General features: G+C 37.7%; 1 protein-coding gene across 7 annotated transcripts in view; it reads left to right on the top strand.

Moving 5' to 3' along the window:
• axo (axotactin) overlaps positions 1-19,249 on the top strand; it is a 927,649-nt gene that overhangs the window by 753,845 nt on the left and 154,555 nt on the right. For 6 of the 7 annotated variants that reach the window (XM_090410025.1, XM_090410024.1, XM_090410023.1 and 3 more), the window contains one exon: positions 1,040-1,148. In XM_090410025.1, coding sequence (XP_090266151.1) covers positions 1,040-1,148 — 109 coding nt within the window. Of the gene's footprint in view, positions 1-1,026; positions 1,149-19,249 lie in introns of all 7 variants that reach the window. The other variant, XM_090410029.1, reaches the window with a different exon arrangement.

The raw sequence follows: 19,249 nt of genomic DNA, 5'->3' as shown, positions 1-19,249 counted from the left end.
ATATTAATGATATTGGTGAAGATTTGGATGGGGATATTCAGTTGTTTGCAGATGATACAGAGTTGGGACGAACCATGAAGAGTAGTGAAGATGTTGTGACCTTACAAGAAGACTTGAATAAATTGAGTGATTGGGCACAGATATGGGGATGTGAGTTCAATGTTGCAAAATGTAAAGTTTTAAAATTTGGAAAATAAAGATGGGATGCAGAATTTATGTTTGGTGAGGATATATTGTTGGAGGTGGAAGAAATAAGAGATCTGGGGGTGATAGTGGATAAGGATCTGAAATTTAGGGGACACATACCAAAATTGTGAAGACAACACAAAGGCTTCTGGGAATGATGCAGAGGACACTGACGTGTAGAAGTAGGGAGATTCTTGTTCCGTTGTATAAGGCTTCGATTAGGCCACACATGGAATATTGTGCCCAGATTTGGTCACCTGGTTTTCAGAAGGATGAAGAGATGTTGAAAAGCGTCCAAAGGCGACTGTAGAGTATGAGGAAAGATTGAGGAGATGTAATTTGCAATGTCTGTTGGACAGGAGGAAGAGGGGAGATTTGATAGAGACCTACAAGGTAAGGAGCTCTTATAGGATCACTGCTGGAGAAGTTCTACAGGAAATAGTGGGAGATCGTGGGAGAACCAGAGGTCATCCCTAGAAACTGTATAAAGAGGGTGTGAGTAGGGGAGTGAGAGGCAGGTTTTTTTCATGTGGAGTTGTAAATGATTGGAATGCCTTGCCTGAGAGTGTGGTGTCTGCAAGGAGTTTGAATGTGTTCAAGGCACGGTATGATGAGCTCTGTGTGTGTGTGTGATAATAGGACCTCCCAGATGAGTCTTTGCCTCCATGAGGTCTTTGGGTAGTAATAATAATAATAATAATAATAATAATAATAATAATAATATATTCTTTGATAGATTTAAAGGTCACTCAGATCAGCAATGATTGTTAGACTTTTTTTTTAAATAAGTATGGATAGTTAATCTTATGATCTTAACATTATATAACTTGAAGAAAAAAGGGTTATTCTCTAGATACAAGGACCTGCATGGTTACCAGAACATCCTGTATTAATTCCATACAGTGGAAACACAGCTCCTTGGTCAGGATACCATCTTCAACAAGTGAAACGTGCTAGTGGTCGTAAGTAATTATTATTAATATTTTCTTTTAGTCTCTTCAGAGATTATATTTTGTTCAAGAATATACTATGTCAGTAACCATATATGATACTTTACTGTTATTTGCATAAATAATTGTGCATACATTTATAACCATATATTATTATTATTATTATTATTATTGTTCCGGGAAACTCCAAGGAATCGACAGACTCATCGAGGGAGGCCCTAACATCATGTCTGGAACAACTATTCAACATTCACACAGTATCTATCATATCTTGCCTTGAACTCATTCACGGTCGTAGCACCCACAACAGACTCTGGAAGCTTATTCCACTCATTCACCACTCTCCAAGTAAAAAACCTAGCTCTAACACCCTTGTCAACCACGCTCTTGCCCAGCTTCCATGCATGGCCCCTAGTCCTCCCACCACCAGTCATATTTTCAAAAATATCTTCTGGATCAATCTTATAAAAACCCTTCAGTAATTTGAATGTCTCAATCGTATCACCCGCTCCTTCACCTATCGTCCAATTTCTGCAACCCACAAATCCTCAACCTATTCTCATAAGGTTCATTCCACAGACCTGCTATCATCTTGGTCACTCGTCTCTGGACCCTCTCCACTTCCTCCCCATCACGAAGAAACCCTGGTGCCCATAACTGAGCACAGAAGTCCAGATGGGGTCGTATCAAGGCTCGATACAGAGGAACAACAACTTGTTTGTCTCTGTATGTTAAAGTATTTTTCATAAGCCAAGTGAGTTGGTGAGCTGTTTTAGTCACTTTTGCAATGTTCCCCCTAAACTTCAACTCCCTATCCACCAGCACTCCCAAATCCCTGGACTCATCAATCTCCAGGAGTACGGTTCCACCAATGCGATATACTGCTGCTGTTCTTTTCACCCCAAAGTGCATAACCTTACACTTTGCCACATTAAACTGACATCCATTTTTCCTAGCCCAGTCCTCCAAACTATCCTAATCATCCTGTAAAATGTTGACATCCTGTGCACTCACAATTGCTCTACCCAACTTTGCATCATCAGCAAATAAGTGAACACTTCTTCTCAAATCCTTTCCAATATCATTGATGAACAAATTGAAAAGCAGTGGTCCAAGAACAGAGCCTTGCGGCACTCCACTAGTCACAAGACGTCTTTTTGACTCCACTCCTGCATAAACCACTCTCTGGTATCTCTCCTTCAACCACCCTCCTATCCATCTTACCAACCCTATATCTATCCCCATCTGCTCCAGTTTACTGATTAGGGTTCCATGTGGTATCCTGTCAAAGGCCTTGGCAAGGTCCAGTAGTATCACTGTAAACCCATTACCCCTATCCAGTTCAGCCGTCACTGTGTTATAAAACGTGAGCAAGTTACTGAGGCATGATCTACCCTTCACAAAACCATGTTGTCCCCCATACAATATCCCATTTTCATCTATCCAATCCTGTATTCTTTTCTTGACTAATTTCTCTAAGACCTTGACAATGATTCCTGATATGCTAATCAGTCGGTAATTTATAACAGCAGTTTTGGAACCACCTTTATGCAGTGGAACTATTTTCCCCTCCTTCCACCCGCTCGGGACTAACCCAGACCCGAGACTCAAATTAAACAAAATGGTCACGGGTACTGACAATTCTTTAGCTGCTTCTCGTACAACACGAGCTGGTATACCATCCAATCCCACAGATGTATTGACATTGAGGTTATGCAATAGACTACTCACCTCCACTTCATTCACCACCATTCCCGTATAATCTACTGGTTTATTCGTTTCTGCAATGTCACCACCTGGATGATATATTCTTGCAAAGTGCTCACTTAGTAACTCGGCTATCTCAACTGATTCAGTTACCTCCCTACCATCGGCATTCTTTAAAATCATTCTGCCATGTACATTTTTCCTTTTACTTGCTACATATCTAAAAAACTGTTTAGGATTCTCTTTAGCCTGCATGGCCAATGTTCTTTCGTAATCCTTTTTTGCTTTTCTTACCACACTCGTCACCCTTCTGGCCTGCGCTTTATACCGTTCATGTGCCTGCTGGTCACCTTTCTCCTTAAATTCCCTCCATAGTTGTTTCTTTTTTTGCAGCTCAAGCTTAATGGTGTTATTCATCCATTTAACCCCTACTTGATTTATTATTCGGACTCTAGGTATGCAGTCAGCCATTGTTTCATGCAAGCACTTCTTAACTACCTCCCATGCACTATCAACTTCTAGATCTTGCAGTTGTACATGCCATGGCACTGAGCCAATCAAACTCCTAAGCTTGTCATACTTTCCAGCCCGATAATTCCACATGTACCCTGTCTTAATTGAAAATTCTACACCTTTAGCCACCTCCCAAGTCAAGACCCTATGATCACTCTCACCAATTGGTGGCAATGTGGTCATATTTGTTACAGCCAAATCCTCAGATGTAATTACTAGGTCAAGCACTCTCTGACCCCTAGTATTTTCCATTACATGCTGTCGCAGATAGTTATCCCTTAATAACTGCATAAAATCCAATTCCTTCCTCCCGTGTGTCCTCTCCTCACTCCAATCAATGCGACCATAGTTGAAATCTCCCATAACAATCACCCTCCTTCCACTCATTTCTTCTATTTGCTTTTGCATACTGTCACCACCAACTTTTCCATCACCTGGTCTATAGCAACACCCAATTGTATATTTAGTTCTGCTAGCCACAATCTCACACCAAATTGCCTCAAATGTGCTCTTTTCTCTATCCTGCAATTCAACTTCTATTCTCCTTGGCTGTAGCTCATCAGCTATCATCAACAATACTCCTCTCCCCATGTTATTCTCTCTGTCATTCCTGAACACACTATACCCATCACATTCAATCCCACTAGCTATATCATCTACAGTCAGCCATGTTTCACTAATACCTATAACCTGTGGTCTGGAAGTGCCAACTTCCAGACCACAGGTTATTGGTATATATGAATAATTGTCAAATGTTTGATCAATGTATAAAGAATTGTACATGCAAGTGATTACCACTGTAGCAGACTCATTCATTCACTATAACAAAGATTAAGTAGGTACAATGCTATGCTAAAAAACATTCACTGTAGCATTTTTTTTTAGAAACCATCCACTATAACAGACTATTCTTGTTCTTTTTACATAATTTCTATAGTGAGAGACAACTGTACCTCATGTTAAAGATGCCAAGCTATTTTAAACCTGGTTTTACTCCATTTCCCAAGTAAGCAAACAGACAAATAAGTCAAGTTTGCGTCTGCACGTATTGCAAGTCTAGGTGACCCACAAAGTAGTGCAACTCATGGTAAAGGTGAATGAGCTTTGATCACTATTCTTAATATTTACCCTTCATGCAAAGCCCATCTCCTTGAGGAGATGTATGATGCTATGCATTAAAGGCGAGGGGCCACTACCCAGATTGGTTTCGACCTTTATTGAGGTCTCATCAGTGGGAGCCAGGCTTAGGAATACCAAGGTTAAGTAATACAGAGCTTATAAGTATTTTACCAAAACAAGTTACCATAAGGTGCTTTGACCTTATTAAATAAAAATCTCAGGATGAGAGATAGATGTAGAAAGTTTTTTACCTTGGGTATAATATATGTTAAAGATGCCAAGCTATTTTAAACCTGGTTTTCCCAATTCCCAAGTAAGCAAACAGACAAATAAGTCAAGTTTGCCCCTGCACATATTGCAAGTCTAGGTGACCCACAAAGTAGTGCAAGTCTAGGCAACTCGTGGTAAAAGTGGAATAACTCAGTTTTTTTTAATTTATTCGTTTGGGGTTCTCCTCCCCACCATTTCCGAACCGTTCCTTAGGACTGGTTGAGCCCTTCTAGTGAAGGATTAAGTATGTATTTATAACTGTAAATCCGTGTGTGTGTGTGTGTGTGTGTGTGTGTGTGTGTGTGTGTGTGTGTGTGTGTGTGTGTGTGTGTGTGTGTGTGTTCACAGGCTGGTTTGCCTGTTATGAGGGATGAAAAACCTGGATTGTGCAGCCAGGTGACCAGTTTCTGGGTGAAAAAACCCTATACCTCTGTATAAGACTGGCTTCATTTAACTCACCTTCAGTCGAAATAAAGGTACCTCATGTCATGCACAGGAATTGAACACAGGTCTTTATGACCAAACTACCCTTCATATGGGAAACTCTCATCTGTAGACAGTCACTCCAACAACCAAGAACTTTCAACATAAGCCAACAGGTGGCTTATTTGTAGGACTTTAGGTCTCCTGTATCTCTCCAGTTTCTTCATCTTTGTTACTGAAATGTTCATGTATCTAATACAAGTGTATTTTTCCCTGATGATTCTGATTTGACTTTGTGAAATATAGGATAATAAGTAAATAAGTTTATTTATTAACAAACACATTGTTAATTTCCTTAAAAAATATATGATGTTGGAGAATCAACATATAAGCTTAAACAATCAGATTACAATCAACCATTGATTTCATAAGAAAGAAGAAGCTAAGCTGTTTATGGTATTAGATCAGATCCTCTGTAATGACAAGACTTAAAAGTTAAATTTATTTAGCATTTTAATTGAAGGTTATTAATTTGCATGCCTGTTTGAAAGTTTTGAAGGTAAAAATAACAACATGATGAAAGACTTGATTACAGCTGAGATGGTATGCAATTAAAAGTGGTCAGTGCAAGATAGCAACAACTGAGTGCAGGAAATATATTTAGATAAATAAAACTTACATAAAACCCACTGACAAAAAAATTAACATCAAAAATATGAATTATGCAAATTTTGGATTTGAAAGAACTGAGAATAAAAAAAGCTGTTATATACATATAGTAATCACGCAACAAACATATTTGGTGTTGGCCATTTCTTTAAAATGTCATCAGATGAGAGAAAAGCCAAAAACTAACTGTGAGCTGGCCACATGTTTTTTAGTAAAAGATGTTATTAGGAGTTTGAAGGTTCAAGAGTATGTCAGAATTAGGCTAGTTTTTCAAGTAGAGGGGGAGTAATTTATTTTGTTTAATTGCCAAGGGGGGGGACACTAATTAGGGTCTTATTTTATAGTTTATAGCACATTGTGTGGTTCTTATTGCTAGTGATTCAGAACATTGTAAGTATTATTATTATTATTATTACTACTGAAGACCCCATGGGATCAAAGACTCATCTAGGAGGTCCTTTTATCATACACACAGCTCATCATACCATGCTTTAAACACACTCAAATTCTCTGCAGACACCACACTCTCAGGCAAGTCATTCCAATCATTCTCAACTCTGCATGCAAAAAAACCTGCTTCTCATTCATCTGTTCACACCCTCTTTATACACTTTACAGGGATGATCTCTGATTCTCCCCTGATCTCCCACTGTTTTCTGTGGAATCTCTCCAACATTGATCCTATAACAACCCCTTACCAACTTGTTGGTCTCTATCATATCTCCAGTCTTCATCCTATCCACCAGACTCTGTAAATTGCACCTTCTCAATCTTTCCTCATATTCGACAGTCCAGAGGTCAGAAATTACCTTAGTCAGTTGTCTCTGGACCCTTTCCAAAATCTCTTGGTCCTTCTGAAAACCAGGTGACCAAATATGGGCACATTAGTCCATGCGGGCCCTAATCAAAGCCTTATACAATGGAACAAGAATCTCCCTACTTCTATAAGTCAGTGTCCTCCACATCATTCCCAGAAGTCTTTGTGTTGTCTTCACAATTGGCAGTGGGTTCCCTAAATTTCAGATCCTTATCCATTATCACCCTAAGATCTGTTACTTCCTCCAACAATATATCTTCACCAAGAATAAATTCTGCATACCATTTTTGCTTCCCAAATTTTAAAACTGTACATTTTGAACATTGAACTCACATCCCCATTCCCGTGTCCTATCACTCAATTTATTCAAGTCTTCTTGTAAGGCCACAACATCTTCCCTACCCTTCATGGTTAATACCAACTTTGCATCATCTGCAAACAACTGGACATCTCCATCCAAATCTCTGCCAATATTATCAATGTACAAGTGAAACAGTAGTGGCTCTAAAACAGACCCCCTGAGGCACACCACTAGTGGCTTTCCTTTTCCTGGATATTGCTCCCCCATACCCAACTTGTTGATTCCAATCAGATAGCCAGTCTCCAATCCAATGCACCAATCTAATATCCAACCGCATCTGCTCTAGTTTGACTATCAATTTATCATGCGGTAATCTATCAAAAGCCTTTGCGAAATCTAAGTATATTACTGTGTATCCTTCTCCTCTGTCCATGGAAGCAGTCACCTTATTGTAATAAGTAAGTAGATTACTAAAACTTGACCTCCCTTTAGCAAATCCATGCTGTCCATCAAAGATAATACCATTGTTGTCAACCCAATTCTGGATCCTAGCTCTCACAAGCTTCTCCGACAACTTAACCACAACACCTGACACATATAGGCCTTATAGTGGAATTTGAGCAAGGTTGTGCCACTTCATAAGGGAGGTGATAGAACTCAAGCATCAAATCACCTCCCTTATGAAGCGACACAACCTTGTCCTCCTTCCACTCCTTAGGAACTTGACCGAGTGCGAGACTAATATTAAAAAAATATGTTAAGGTAGGTGTCAACTTCCTGGCACATTTCTTCAGAATACTTGGTGGTATATTATCAAGTCCCACACCTTATTAGCATCTAATTTGCTCAATTACAGGCAATCTCTCCTCCCCATATCAACTGCTCTCCATGCGGTTAGCCTAGTGGCTTTGCGCTTCGTAGCCATATGCCTGGGGAAGGAGTGTCCTAGGTTCGATTCCCATCAATGACGTGAGGAGCTTAAGGATCTTCCTCAGCCATAGCCAAGTTAGCCGGTCTTGGGCGTGGATAGCAGGGTTTTTTCTGCCAGTTTATCTGGTGTTTTTCATCCCGCAAGCAGGCAAACCGGTCTGAGGACACACGGATTACAGTCAGGAATACTGACCCAGCCATAGGTCTGATTCGTCAGCCTATGCCAGTTCCGGAGCCCGGATAAAATTTGGGGGGGACTAGATGGTACTGTGAACTCCCGTAAAAAAGGGAGAATGCAGTATCATCACACGAAATTTTATATCAACTGCTCTCAATCTGTCCATGAAGTCACATCCACAAGATTGAAAGACCTTTATGAACTACTCATTAAGTATCTCCACTATATCTTCCACAACAGCTGTCTTTATACTATTTTCTTACCCCAATCAATGTCATCCTCCCATAATCATTCTTTTTTTTTTTTGCTAGCTACATATCGGAATTCTTTTTGGCTTCATTAGCTAACTATTGCTCATACGTCACTTTTTCTACCCTTACCAATCAAGTCAACTGCACTGGTCTTTGCAATCCTCATGGAATTGGTTATTATTACCACTTCTCTTATGCTGCCTCCATAATGCCCTTTGTCTCTGTATCGCATGCTTAATCTCTTTATCCATCCATTTCACACCTATCCTATTTAACCTTCTGACTCTTGGAATACATATAGACATTGCTTCTACAAGATGGTTTTTGGATATCCCCCAAGCTGGATTGAATTCTTTTTCAGCTAACTCTCCATTCCATGCTACACTTGCAAGCTGTCTCCTGAGCTCTTCATGATTACTCCCCTTGTTGTTCCACATATAACCCTTTCTCACAGACGTTCTCACATGGCTGGCAGCCACCCAAGTAATGACTTCATGATCACTCTCACCAACTAGCGGGTGATTGAACATCTCATTTATAATTACATCCTCTGATGAGTTGTAATGTAAAGCCAGCCTGTTTAGCTGAGTGGTTAGCATATCCACTGTCCAGCCTGAAGGCTGCGGGTTCGTATCCCACCATGTGCATGGATGTTTGGGATTGTCTGTGAAAGTACTATTAGTGGTGGTCGGCGGTAGATGGCGTTGGTGTAAATGATGAAAGTAGTTGCGGTTGGTGGCTCGGTGCAGACGGAGAGTTGTAAAGTAGATGTCCTCCCTCGATCAGTCTTTGGACTCCCTGGAGGTGTTACATAATAATAAATAATAATAATGATCAAATCCAAGATCCTCATTCCTTGTGTGCCCTCTATTACGTACTGTCTGAGGTAGTTGTCCCTCAGAAACTTGAGAAATTCATTTTCTTTACTTCCAGTTGCTATCTCGTCATTCCAGTCTATATTGCCATAATTAAAATCACCCATAATGATCACTGTTTCTTATTTGCTTGGCTAATTTGATTATACATTTCTTAGTCACTATCATCCACTTACCAGGTCTATAACAACATCCATCCAAGTATTTCATTCTATTCACCTCTATCTCACACCATACTGCCTCAAAACCATTGGCACTATTTCCCTCTTGCTTCTCTAATTTGTATGGATAGCTCTTTCTCTGTCATCAATAGCACTCCTCTCGCTTTCTATCCTCACGAAACATATCGTACCATTCCATCTCTATTCCTGTCAGGATGTCATCATCATCTAACCATATCTCATTATTTGGATTCATTTTCTAGGAAATCGTTGGTAGATATGTGGAAAATGTACTGTGTATCACTAATGGGATTGCCATACAATAGTTAGTTCATTCATTCAACACCTTTAGCCCTAGATTAAAATTCTCAGTTGAATATGAAGAAAACAAAAAAATTAACTTCTTGAATTTGACCCTCATTAGATTTGATTGTGATATCAGTATTAAAATATACTATATCACAAACCTACAAACATTGGTTTTGTCATTCCATCATAATAATGGATTAATTATTCCAAGAATTTAGAGGACCCATCTTCAACCCATATAGCATCCAGAACAACCTGAAACAGAAGAAAGTCTTGATACAACAGGACTTTAGAAATTGTTTAATGTATTTTTTTCCCCCAGAGGTCAGGCTAGGGTAAATGATTTACAAACATTTAGATTCATCTTAGTTTTGTGTAGTGTGATGTAGCTTGTATCCTGTATATGTGTATATTTTCCTCATGATGAACTCAATACAGAGGTCTAAATGTCGAATGTTACTTTCTTAATTATGAGTAAATTAGCACATTTCAACACGTGTTAGAATAATTATTCTAACACATGTGTTGTGTCTCCATAAATCCTTCACTGTGAATGCTCACCACCATGTAACCCTAAAAGAAAGAATACACAGTGATATTCTTGGACTTTGCAAAAGCATTTGATAGATACCGACTTGATGAGTTAGAGTACAAGCTGCAGAGGATAGGAGTAGATAGTATATTGGTTAGATGGATTGGAAGTTGGCTCTCTGAATGATACCAGAAAGTTGTGTATGATGTAGCTGTGTTTCAGAAAAAGGAACGTGACCAGTCGTGCACCTCAGAATTCTGTTCTTAGGCTTCTACTATTTAACTTATTTGTTAATGATATATCATGTGGATTGACTGGGGATCTTGAAATGTTTGCTGATGATGCAGAGTAAATTTCCAAGCTAAAAGTCTATTTAGAGCTAACTGTAGAGAATTATTAAGCGTAGTGCTGATGATAATTTTCTACAGGAAGCTTTGAATAGACTTTTAGATTGGACAAATGAATGGTTTTAATGTTAATAAATGCAAAGTGTTACACTTTGGGATACAGAGATATAATAATGCTACATACTGTTTTGGTGGAGATGAACTACAGGATGTGGATGAAATCTGGGATCTTGGAGTGATGGTGGACAGTGGACTGGAGTTCCAAGGGTACATCGCATGTGTTGCAAAGACCACTCATCGTATTTCTGCTATGATAAAAAGTACATTGACATGTAGGGGATAAGGTGGTGGTGCATCTATATAAATCATTGGTCAGACCACATATGGACCATTGTGCTCAGATTTGGTCACCTAGTTTTCACTGTGTGAAGAAACACTAGGGAGGGTCCAAAGATGAATAACCAAAGTGATATCAGGACTCTGGAGCTTGGTTATGAAGAGGGTTTGAGAGAATGTTAATTACAGAGGTTGGTGAATAGGAGGAAACAAGTTGATATAATAGAGACCTTCAAGTTAGTTAAGGGCTATCAGATTGATAAGGAAGAAATTATAAAAAAACAGTGGATGTTAAGATAGGAAGAACAAGAGACCATCCCTGGAAGTTGTATAGAGATGTAGTGGAGAAGGTAATGAGGAATAGATTTTTTATGTGGAGAGTGAATGATGATGAGAAATGATGGTTGGATGGAATCCAACTATTGCAGGTTATTTTGCCTTGCAGAACCATAGACTTCAGACCCATAATCCAGCTTTGAACATATAAGTCTACGATAAAATCGAAGCAATGAAGATCGATCGGCATCCCACTCAGTAGAGGATAGAATGCAAAGGAGATTCAATGCTTTCTTGCATTTATCTCTTAGTTGACAAATGTGTGCAAGGAATGTAAGTTTTCTGCAAACATGAGTCCTAAGAACTTGGCTTTTGTAGCTAGTGGAATAACAGATTGATGAGATTGCATTTTAAATTGTACATGTTTTTGGTCATAAAGTGTTACAAAATAAAGACTTATTGTTACATAGACCATATATTTATAACGTACTTGTGTTCTTACAAATTGCCTACCGGTTTCACTAGTAACTGACTAGCTTTCTCAAGGCTTGCATAGTACAAAAAAAGGTAAATGCAAAAAAGGTTTAAAAATACAAAGAACCATTAGTATCTGTTAGGTAGCTAGGGTGACACATTCGCGTGACATAACTACTCAGCATCATGAACACTCGTTACATGCACACGCGTAATATGATTATTCGTGTACTGTAGTTCTGTTGAACTGAGGGAGTTAATTAGATTTTTCCAGGTATCGTTCAGAATGGCCCCTTGATTTCTGTTTAGGTTACTTCCTGTACGTAGTACAACTGCCGCTTCTTTAAATACTCAATGTCTGTAATCCTCGTCTATGTAGGGCAGGTAGCTGTTATTCCAGTCTATAGTGTGGTTCGAAGTTGAAAAGTGATGTGCCAATCCTGAGATGATCGTTCTGTTGTGATTAACATCGCCTACATGTTCTTTCTGTCTTATTTTCAGGCTTCTCGAAGTCTGTCCAATGTAGGAAAGACCGCACGTGCATGGAATATTATACACACCTGGATATTTATAAAATGGCACACTGTCTTTAGGAGACAGTGTGGTGTGCCATTTTAGAAGGCCTAGCCATGGGCAGCCCTCTGTCGCCACCATGTGCAGACCTTTTCATGGAGAAATTTGAAGATGAAATATTCACCAGCATTACTCCTAAACCTTCTATATGGTGGAGATATGTGGATGACATCTTCATCATTTGGAAAGACAACTTAGAAAGCTTACATATGTTTGTTAACAGAATCAATGCACTCCACAATAAAATAAAATTTACTCTAGAAGTAGAAAATAACGAACAGCTACACTTCTTGGACTTACTAGTAAAAAGACAAGGAAACAGTATCAAACTGTCGATTTACAAAAAACCAACGGACACTGGAAGATATCTACATTACTCTTCTAACCATCATAGGTCACAGAAACACAGCATCATCCACATGCTAAGAAATCGAGCTAGAAAATTTATCTCTGACAAGGAAGAAGTTCAAACAGAACTGTCTCAAATAGCTACAACTCTATCACAAAATGGTTATCCTAGATACATCATCAACGAATTTCTATACAAAGATAACCAACAAGAAAGAACTGTTGCCCAGCAAATTTCAACAGCAGTCATCCCCTTTATAGGTTCAACTTCCACAAAAATTGCAAGATTGTTAAAGACGCATAACATCAGGGTTGTATTTAAACCAACAAATAGCATAAGACAGGTCCTAAGATCTCCTAAAGACAGTGTGCCATTTTATAAATATCCAGGTGTGTATAATATTCCATGCACTTGCAGTCTTTCCTACATTGGACAGACTTCGAGAAGCCTGGAAATAAGACAGAAAGAACATGTAGGCGATGTTAATCGCAACAGAACGATCACCTCAGGATTGGCACCACTTTTCAACTTCGAACCACACTATAGACTGGAATAACAGCTACATGCCCTACATAGACGAGGATTACAGACATTGAGTATTTAAAGAAGCGGCAGTTGTACTACATACGGGAAGTAACCTAAACAGAAATCAAGGGGCCATTCTGAACGATAACTGGAAAAATCTAATTAACTCCCTCAGTTCAACAGAACTACAGTACGCGAATAATCATATTACGCGTGTGCATGTAACGCATGTTCATGATGCTGAGTAGTTATGTCAAGCGAACATGTCACCCTAGCTACCTAACAGATACTAACGGTTCTTTGTATTTTTAAACCTTTTTTGCATTTACCTTTTTTTGTACTATGCAAGCCTTGAGAAAGCTAGTCAGTTACTAGCGAAACCGGTAGGCAATTTGTAAGAACATAAGTACGTTATAAATATATGGTCTATGTAACAATAAGTCTTTATTTTGTAAGATTGCATTTTCTTCATAAGTGTACACAAACACTTTTTTCTATTGAAAATGTGAATCCATTACTAACAGCCCACAGAGAAACATGATCACTTGCTTGCTAAAGCAGCCTTTCAGTTACTTTCATGTTACAAGAGTGACAGTAAATTGTGACGTCATCAACATATAGAGCTTGAGTAACTGTGATAGCAAAAAGTGTCACACTTAAGTCAGAGCCTTTGGGAACAACATGTTCTTGATGATATGTCCTAGATAGCTTACTTCCCACTTTGACTTGGAAAGTTTGCCTAGATAAAAGTTTTTAATAAATACAGGAAGGGGTCCTCTGAGACCCAGGTTATAGAGGTCTTTTAATATGCCATAAGCTTTTTTCATGTCAAACAAAACTGAAACCATATGTTCTTGCTTCAGAAATGCATCTCTTATACAAGTTATCCAAATGATCTAAAGTTGAACAACATCTGTTGTTCAACTTTAGACCATTTTTTTAGAGCTTTAGAAGATTGAACAACAAAAGTTGTTCAATCTTCTCTACAATACACAATGTGACTTCCACATTGTTTATTGTAGAGATGATTGTTGCTTTATAAATACCAGAGAAGGCTGGCATTAACCATTTTCTCTAATATCTTACAAAGACATCAGATCAGAGCAGTAGGTCGATAATTATTTGTTAAGGTTGGATTCCTTTGTGGTTTTGGGATAGCAGTGACAACTTACTTATGCCAAGAACCTGGAAACTGTTCCTCTGCAAGTATTCCATTATGTTGAGAGAAGAAACTTCATGGAAGATAATGGTAGATGTTATCATCTACCATTATCATTTCATAATATATATCATCAGGCCCTCCTGCACTAGAGTGAGACATTAAAAGAGCTCTTTTTAGTTCCTCCATACAAATGGCTGATTGTTGTGATAGCAACTAGAAGTAAAGAAAATGAGTTTCTTGAGTTTTTGAGGAACAACTACCTCAGACAGTATGTAACAGAGGGCACATGAGGATTTAAGGTCTTGGATTTGATCATCTCATCAGAGGATGTAATTTTAAATGAGGTGTCCAATCACCCTCCAGTTGGTGAGAGTGACCATGAAGTGATTACGTGGGTGGTTGCCAGCAGTGTGAGAACCTCCATGAGAAAAGGGTATGTGTGGAACTACAAGGCTGGTGATTATGAAGAGCTCAGGAGACAGCTTGCAGGTGTAGCATGGAATGACAAGTTAGCTGGAAAAGAGATCAATACAGCTTGGGGGATATTCGAGAACTATCTAGTAGAAGCAATGTCTAAATGTCTAAATATTCCAAGGGTCAGAAGGTCAAATAAGTTAGGTGTAAAATGGATGAATAATGAGATTAAGCATGTGATACAGAGAAAAAGGGCATTATTGAGGCAGCATAAGAGAAGTGGTAATAACCAATTATATGAGGATGACAAAGACCAGGCAAGGTGGGTGACTTTGTAGGTAAGGGTAACAAAAATTAGGTATGAGCAGCAGTTAGCTAATGAAGCCAAAAAAAATCCCAAGGAGTTCTTTTGATATGTAGCCAGCAAAAAAAAAGAATGATTATAGAAGGATGACATTGATTGGGGAAAATGTATAAAGACAGCTGTTGCAGAAGATGTAGTGGAGATACTTAACAATTAGTTCATGATTATGAACTTAATGCAGTTCATGAGGGTTTTTCATTCTTGAGAATGTGACGGAGAGATAGAGAGCAGTTGATGATGGGGAGGAGAGACTAACTGTAAGTGAGCAAGAGGTGTATGGAGAGTTGAGCAAACTTGATGTTAATAAAACTGTGGGACTTGATAATATATCACCACTTTTTCTGAAGGAATGTGCCAGGGAGTTGACATCTGCCTTGACATATTTTTTAAATATGAGTCTTGCACTATGTCAAGTTCCAAAGGAGAGGAAGGAGGACAAGATTGTGCCACTTCGTAAGGGAGGTGATAGAACTCGAGCATCCAATTATATGCCTATCTGTGTGTCAGGTGTTGTGGTTAAGTTGTTGGAGAAGCTTGTGAGAACTAGGATCCAGAATTGGGTTGACAACAATGATAATATCTTTGATGGACAGCATGGATTTGGTAAAGGGAGATCATGTTTTACAATCTACTTACTTATTACAATAAGGTGATGGCTTTCTTGGATAGAGGAGAGGGATACACAGTAATATACTGCAAAATAAGTTGATAGTCAAGGTATAGCGGATAGGGTTGGATATTAGATTAGTGCATCATTTCTCAACCTTTCCAAGGACCAGTAAAATGCCTAAGACAATTTTACTGACCACATGTTATGGTAATTTTTATAAAACCTATGTGGGTATTACCAACATTTGGGAAAAACTGTGCCATTTATAACATAATAAATCTAAAAGCATGTTTTGAATACATATGGAAACATAATTAATTAAATTGGAAGTAAAAGATTAAAAGTATATCATCATTGAACAAAGTTTTAATTTTTATTTAACAAATAAATAATATGATATAATGATATTACTACTTACTTTTTAATTAAATGGTTGAGCTTATCAACCCTTGCAGAGTTGCTGGATATCTGGCTCAATTTTGGTCAACTTCAGTCGAAGATCGGCACACATTTAGACGATTTCTGTATTTTGTTTTTATTTGAAGGAGCAAAAAAAATCCTTTCACAATGATAGGTTGTAGAAAACTTCTTGATAAATTTAAATGGTTCTTCAGATAATTTGGGAAATTCACTTCTCACTGAAGGTGAGATCCAGAATCCAGCCAAACCAAGATCACGTAATTGCATTTTAAGCCCACTGTCACTTGAAAGCCTGAAATGGATAATGAACCCACAGAAATTTCTTATAAAAGTTATTTGGAAAATATGGTTCAAAATTCTGTTTCAGAGTTTTTAGGTGGTTACAAACCCTTTCCACAAACTCAGAATCAACAAAAATATCATTTTCCACTAAAAACGATTCAATGTTGGAACAGGTGAAAATTGTCTGTCTTTTACATAACTAACCCATAACACTAGCTTTTTCTCGTATGCCTTTATTGTGTCGTAGGTATAAAGAATGGTTAAAAAATTTCCCTAAAAGGAGAGATTTAGTTAATTTAATTTCGAAAAAATGTCTGAAAGATGGGATAGTGTTGATAACCATGCTTTGTCAACAAGAAGTGATGCAAAATCAGAATTACATTCATTTACAAACAATAAAACTTTGTGCTTTAATTGAAATAACCCTGTTAGTACTTTGCCCCTGGAAAGCCAGCGAATTTCAGAATAAAGCAAAAGTTGTATATATTCACTGCCCATTTCATTGCAGAGTACTGAAAATAACCTGTTATTTAATGGTGGAGCCTTATTAAAATTAACTAGCTTTACAGCATTGTATAGCACAGTTTTAAATTTTGGTGGCATTACTTTTGGAGGCTAATGCTTCCCTATGTGTAAAACAATGTACCCAATTCATATCTGGAGCTACTTTCTTGACCTTAGAAACAACCCCACTATGCCTGTCTGTAAGAGCATGAGCCACATCCAAACAGAAGCCTATACATTTTTCTCACTGGATCCCTTTGTGTATTATGTAATTATTGAGAGTGTGAAATATTTTTTCTCCAGTTGTTTGGAATGACAAATTTCTACAAAACAGAATATCATCATGAATGTTGTTATCATGAACATATCTTATGTAGCATATTACTGCACATCATTTGTAGCATCAGTAGTCTTGTCTATTTGTAATGCATAACTTTGAAAACTCTTTAGATTGACTGAGATTCTATGTCACCTGCCACATCATTAATTCTGCGACCGGCAATGTCATTTGAAAGAGGAATCAAATTAACATCTTTTAGTAACTCGTTGCCATAGTTGTTACCACATCTTTTATAGCTGGAATTAGTAAATTTTCCCTGATAGAATGAAGTTTCCCTATTTTAATCTTTTAAAACTTAAAAGATAGGATGCTTCCAGTGCCTTGCTATTAATCGAACCCATGGCTGAAATTATGTCTTTCCCATGATTTAATGTCCCTAACTATCGCTGAAAAAATTCAATTGGCTTATTTTTCACATCACAATGTTTAGTTTCTAAATGTTGTTAAAGTTGTGCAGGTTTCATGCACTTATTCAACAACACTTCATAACACAAAACACATTGAGATTTCTGTTTACTTTCATCTCCACACCAAGTAAACCCGAATTCCAAACATGAAATATTATATTTCCTGCTGTACTTTTTCTTTGAACTGCTTGTTTCTTCTACTTTAATCATATCAGATTTACTCTCCGTTACAACATGCGTATCACAATTAGTGTTAGCATCACCTTTTTCATTTGGTTTTGTTTTCAAAGTCCTAGTTCTAAGCCACTTTTCCATTATTAAAAAACGTTTCTGAAAAATATATAAATACTGGAGTTAATACATGACACACTTTGTCCAAGTATCACTTAGTACTTCTGAAGATATAATTTGCCTTGATTGAAGGAGGAAAGCCTTCAGTAATAAAAATCAATAAACAGCAAACAATTGGTTGAAATGTGGATAACACATGTTTACTTCAAATCTGACAAAACAGCAATGAAGGCGGAAGCAATAAAACCATATTGTTGTTCACTTCACCCCTCTTTTATTATTTGTCATTCTGCTGCTACAAATTATTGCAGCAGCAGAATGTTCGTGGAATGAACATTCTGCTATTTGTTGTTTTTTTTAAGTATCCATTTTATTTCAATAATTTTTACTTCTTCAATTTTAATTTGTTTTTAATGATTATTAATTAACTTAAGGAATTCACAATGTACACTAGAATATAAATTAAACTTTAATATATATTTCCAATATTTTGGCAACATCACGTTGCCATCTTCAAAGCAACTCAAAATAAAGACACGTACATGCAGGCACTACACACAGTAAATGAGGACGAAGCAAGGAAGCTCTTGTTTCTCCTAAAAGTCCTGATGGTGCTATATAGGCTATATAGGTATTCTTGGCTGTTGGGCTGAAGGTCTCTTGATGTATGTCTCCCAAATTTGGGGCAGTCTCATGCAACCAAATTTGTTGAGGTTTGGCATGTTTCTTAGGGCTGAAGCTGATTCCGTGAAAAGTCTTTCAAATTTGAACTTGCTATGGTGTATTATTGTGGCTTTCTTCCACCGTATTCTGTGGCATATATCCGGAGCATGATCCGCAAGACCAGATGGGTTTACTGGTGAAAATGGATGTAGTCCTTGTGTTCTGAAATTCTGAAATTCACTCTCCTGCCTGTTTGGCCAAAGTAGAACAGCTTACAGCTGCAAGGGACCTGGTCTAGTTAGGTCTTTCTTTATTTTTGAGTTCCTTTGAAGATGGCAATGTGACGTTGCCAAAATATTGGAAATATATATTAAAATTTAATTTAATTTATATTCTAGTGTACGTTGTGAATTCATTAAGTTAATTAATAATCATGTATAATCAAAATATAAGCCTTTCTACAAGAATTTAATTTGTTTTGTTTGGATAATTAAAAAATATATATTTATTTATTTAATTTAAGTCTGCCTGCAGACCACAGGTTGTGAAACACTGGATTAGTGCATTAGATTGGAGACTGGTTATCTGATAGGTATCAGTAAGTTGTGTATTGGGGAGCAATATCCCAGAAAAGGAAAGTCACTAGTGGTGTACCTCAGAGGTCTGTTTTAGGGCCATTACTATTTAACTTGTATGTCAATGATATTGGCAAAGATTTGAA

This window comes from Typopeltis vanoorti, chromosome 20 (assembly GCF_054136105.1).
Source record: "Typopeltis vanoorti isolate ZY-2024b chromosome 20, IOZ_Tvanoo_1.0, whole genome shotgun sequence".
Classification (NCBI taxonomy): domain Eukaryota; kingdom Metazoa; phylum Arthropoda; class Arachnida; order Uropygi; family Thelyphonidae; genus Typopeltis; species Typopeltis vanoorti.
Note: the sequence above shows the minus strand (reverse complement) of the source record. Positions and strands in the feature narration are given on the sequence as shown.